Raw genomic sequence first — 5,000 nt, 5'->3', positions numbered from 1 at the left:
GCCAGCGCGCATTATGGACGCGTCATCGGAGACCCTGAAATTACTGTTTGCACAGCAAATTAGGAGTAAAGTAAGTGGAGGTAATTCCTGTTCCTCACTGATCGTGGTTCCTGATGTTAGTTCAAAGGATATTTTCCCAAGTATTAATAGCTTAGGCTACTTCAGCCAATCGGTTACACACTTTGCTGATCAATAAACAAAGCCTAGTTCACGTGTTGATTTAGACCTATAATAAAACCAATCGCTAGGCAATGCATTCAAAGTTTTTTATTCTAACTTAAAATAGCTTTATGGATTATTTTCTAATTAGATCTACATTTACGTTTTAAAATGAATTATATGGTGCAGCCTCTGAAGAATTATTCTTGCGAGTAGCATATTTTAACGTTCGGTTTTTGATTGTCATTACGCGATCACGTTCATTTTGAGAGCACTGATATACAGTAGTAAATGTGTTTACATTTAGGCCTGCAGGTCATTTGCGTTCCACCGGTCATATGCGCCCCTCACTTGTAGCCTACTGGGTTTATGCCACCGAAAAATCTCACAGGCACACCTTAATTATAATTTCTGGCTATGCCTTTAAAGGGGAACTTGGCAACTATTTCAACGTAATAAACCCGTTTAGAAATCATTTGGATGGTTAAATGACCTGTTCCGGTGAAAATGGTGACTTTTCCCGCTGCCCCTAGCATCCCCAGGCGGAAAAACAACCTTGCAACATTGAGACTACCATCCCGGAAAGATAAGTGAGAAACAAGAAACTAGTTTTAAATCGTGTTTCTTACCTTGTAACATCCACATTGTCGGCCAAACTTATGCTAACCGTTTTGCTAGCTTGTAAACAAATCCATGTGCTTTATCGTTACCTTTGTCCACAGTTTGAAATAGCATAATGCACAATTTCTCCAGCAGAGGGGGAAATCCTGCCAAGTTTCCCTTTAAAGTAGCCTATTTATTTTGTTTGTTTTAATTAGCCTAGTCGCCTGCTGTAGTTTTAGTGGTCACCTTGCTATTTTAAAGTTGTATCAGGTAGCTTAGTTGACTTTACATTCTCCTGTGGGCCTAACACTTCAGCCATTTGGAACAGAAGAACACACCAGAATAGGCCTGTTTAGTAGGCCTAAGCAGGATTTGATGGCCGCATTCCTACACTTATAAAATGCAATTCAATGTGGAAGTAATCTAAGTATTCAGAATATGTTACTCAGATTGAGTAACGTAACGAAATACGTTACAAATTACATTTTTGGCCATGTATTCTGTATTCTGTAACGGAATACATTTTGAAAGTAACCCTCCCAACACTGAGTATCATATAATAATAATAATAATAATAATAATAATAATAATTATTATTATTATTATTATTATTATATGATACTCAGTGATACTCAATAATAATTAAATCCCCTAACCCCTGTGTCTGTGTATCCAAACAGTCATCTTTCCCCTAACCCCTGTGTGTGTGTGTGTGTGTGTGTGTGTGTATCTCACTACTGTCTCACTACTGCCTTTCCTATCCAAAGGCATTGAACGAGCAGTCTCCAAACAGGTCTCTGACTTCCTTTCACAGAACAACCTTCTGGATCCAAATCAGTCTGGGTTCAAAAGCGGCCACTCTACCGAAACGGCTCTGCTGTCTGTAACAGAAGCCTTAAAAGAAGCCAGGGCGACCGCTCGGTCATCAGTACTCATTCTGCTTGACTTATCGGCTGCCTTTGACACGGTTAATCACCGTATCCTTCTCTCTATACTCGCTGACATGGGAATCTCCGGTTCTGCTCTCTCCTGGTTTGAATCCTACCTCACAGGACGCTCGTTTAACGTATCATGGCTTGGTCAGCTATCCGCACCTCACCATCTCACCACAGGGGTCCCCCAGGGCTCAGTGCTGGGCCCCCTCCTCTTTGCTATCTACACCACCTCCTTGGGACAGATTATCCGTTCGCACGGCTTCTCATACCACTGCTATGCAGACGACACACAGCTCTATCTGTCCTTTCCACCTGACGACCCCCTGGTTTCAGCACGGATCTCGGATTGCCTTTCAGACATAGCTACATGGATGAAGGCACACCACCTCCAGCTGAACCTCTCAAAGACTGAACTGCTGGTCATCCCAGCTAAACCTACCATACACCACGACATCAACATCAAATTTGACTCCCTGTCTGTTTCACCGACCAGGACTTCAAGAAATCTAGGAGTTGTTCTTGACAACCAACTAAACTTCTCAGATCATGTTGCCTCAGTCGCCCGGTCATGCCGTTTTGCACTCTACAACATACGGAAAATCAGGACTTACTTGACTCAAGATGCTACCCAACTTCTGGTTCAGGCAATAGTCATCTCACGACTCGACTACTGCAATGCCCTCCTGACAGGTCTCCCAGCCTGCGCAGTGAAACCACTTCAGATGATCCAGAACGCGGCGGCGCGCCTGGTCTACAACCAACCCAAAAGGGCACATGTTACCCCGCTGCTCATCCAGCTACACTGGCTACCTATGGCGGCCCGCATCAAATTCAAGTCTCTAACGCTTGCCTACAAAGTAGTCTCCGGTTCTGCTCCCACCTACTTGAATGCCCTCATACAGACTTACACTACCTCCAGACCGCTGCGCTCCTCTGACGAACGACGTCTAGCTCTACCACCGGTACGCTCAAGCCAATCCAAACTTTTCTCATCTGTTGTTCCTCGTTGGTGGAACACACTGCCAGTTCCTACAAGGGCAGGGACATCCTTTTCCACTTTCAAAAAACTCCTGAAGACCCAGCTCTTTAGAGAACATCTACTCTCATAGCAACACTTACAACAAGTCTTACTGATCCTAGCACTCACCAGCCGTTTTAAACTGACAAGTAACTGTTAAAAACAGCACTCACCGACGCACTTATTCTTACTGTACTCTAATGTTTTTTTTAAACTGTCCTAAAATTGTGAGAATTGTTCTAAAAACTTACTGTTTACATGTTGTTAGTCGCTTTGGTTAAAAAGCGTCAGCCAAATGTAATGTAATGTAATGTAATGTAATGTAATGTATGATGTGATATTTAGATAAATTAACAGACTGTACACGGCTGTGTGTGTGTGTGTGTTTGTGTGTGTGTGTGTATGTATGATGTGATATTTAGATAAATTAACAGACTGTACACGGCTGTGTGTGTGTGTGATGTGATATTTAGATAAATTAACATACTGGACACGGCTGTGTGTGTGTGTGTGTGTGTATATGATGTGATATTTAGATAAATTAACAGACTGTACACGGCTCTGTGTGTGTGTGTGTGTGTGTGTGTGTGTATGATGTGATATTTAGATAAATTAACAGACTGTACATGGCTGTGTGTGTGTGTATGATGTGATATTTAGATAAATTAACAGACTGTACACGGCTGTGTGTGTGTGTGTGTGTGTGTGTATGTGTGTGTGTATGATGTGATATTTAGATAAATTAACAGACTGTACACGACCCGTATGTCAGCCCCTGTATGTGTGTGTGTGTGTGTGTGTGTGTGTGTGTGTGTGCTCGTATGTCAGCCCCTGGGAATTTCGGTCCCAACTGCTTTTCAAGGGTTAGCGGTTCATTATCTGACCGCAGTTTCACTACTGAGCAATAAAGGGTGCTGTGGAGCTCCTGTCAGCAGGGTTAGCTGCAGTTCATCATCTGACCACACGGGCGCTGTGGAGCTCCTGTCAGCAGGGTTAGCTGCAGTTCATCATCTGACCACAGAGATCACCAGGCCCATGGCACAAGTGTTTTGATCTGTTTCTCTATTATTGTTTTCTGTTATGTCTCTCAGGGTCATAGAGCCCAGTTATCCTCAGTAGCTTGTGTGTGTGTGTGTGTGTGTGTGTGTGTGTGTAGTGTAGTGTATAGTGTGTGTGTGTCTGTGTCTATGTATAGTATATGTATGTGTGTAGAGTGTGTATGGTGTGTGTGTGCGTGCGCGCGTGTGTGTGTGTGTGTGTGTGTATGTAGTGTATAGTGTGTGTGTGTGTATAGTGTATGTATCTGTGTAGTGTATGTATGGTGTGTGTGTGTGTGTGTGTGTGTGTGTGTGTGTGTGTATACCTCTTCTTTGGTAGCTTGATCTTAGCCAGGTAGTCCAGACAGAAGTTTATGAAATCCTGCAATATCTCCTCCCCCAGAAAGGCCTGTATGCTCTGATAAAATCAACCAATGAAATCAATCAATTATTCAGTCAAATCAATCAGTCAATCGATCAGTCAATGTCTTTTGGTAGATCAATACACATGACATATGCCCTTTGAGTTAGTATTCCAGTGTGTGGTAGATCAATACAAATGACATATGTAACCCTGCAAGGCGAAACCAGTCGTTTTGGTAAAATTTACAAAATTAAGTTAATGTGCTCACATGAACGGCCATTGACTAAGCTTTCCAACAATATATATGAGGGTATTGCAAAAAGTATCGCTAAGATAACCTCATCCAAAGTTGGCATGGTTCTCCTGTCACAATACGCCAGAAGAGGAGAAAATCACCTTTTTAAGTAAATGGTCACGTGCGATAGTGTGAGGACACCGCTATTATTAGCCTTACGGTAGCGTGACTTTGAAGCGGATGACTGACTATGTCAAGTTTTATCAACTGTGTCTTTTTCTGCCCCCTAGTTAATACCAGGGACGGTCATAAGGTATCACTATAGAATATAATTAATGTATTTCGGGGGAATTAAGGGGAGAAGAAGTTCTACGTACACAGATAGGCCCACTTTTAAAATGTGCTACTGCTACGTCAATGGAAAACTTCTCCTGGTCCGTAAAATGACGCCAGGATATTTCTAAAAGTTTGTGCTTTTGACCGTTCGTGCCCTGAAAGGCAAGTCTTTCACATTCATATTCGGTTACATCTGCCAAGAACGATAGAGAGCTTACACATTGAGTAACGAGTAGCCTAATGAGTAGGCTACATTTTAGCTCTACCGTAAAACCTTATAGCGGCGTGGACAAATGGAATGACTGCTAATGTG

The 5,000-nt window shown here is 42.5% G+C and overlaps 1 protein-coding gene and 1 long non-coding RNA gene across 6 annotated transcripts in view; both read right to left on the bottom strand.

The window, feature by feature from the left end:
* The window catches only part of LOC121719074, a 20,802-nt gene that overhangs the window by 4,646 nt on the left and 11,156 nt on the right, over nucleotides 1-5,000 (bottom strand). The window lies entirely within an intron of this gene.
* pmm2 (phosphomannomutase 2) overlaps nucleotides 1-5,000 on the bottom strand; it is a 16,052-nt gene that overhangs the window by 3,884 nt on the left and 7,168 nt on the right. For all 5 annotated transcript variants that reach the window (XM_042104467.1, XM_042104466.1, XM_042104468.1 and 2 more), the window contains exon 4: nucleotides 4,079-4,170. In XM_042104467.1, the coding sequence (XP_041960401.1) occupies nucleotides 4,079-4,170 (92 nt within the window). The remainder of the gene's footprint in view (nucleotides 1-4,078; nucleotides 4,171-5,000) is intronic.

Source organism: Alosa sapidissima, chromosome 9 (assembly GCF_018492685.1).
Source record: "Alosa sapidissima isolate fAloSap1 chromosome 9, fAloSap1.pri, whole genome shotgun sequence".
In the NCBI taxonomy this organism is placed as follows: domain Eukaryota; kingdom Metazoa; phylum Chordata; class Actinopteri; order Clupeiformes; family Clupeidae; genus Alosa; species Alosa sapidissima.
The sequence above is the reverse complement of the archived record's forward strand: the minus strand, read 5'-3'. Positions and strand labels throughout refer to the sequence as shown.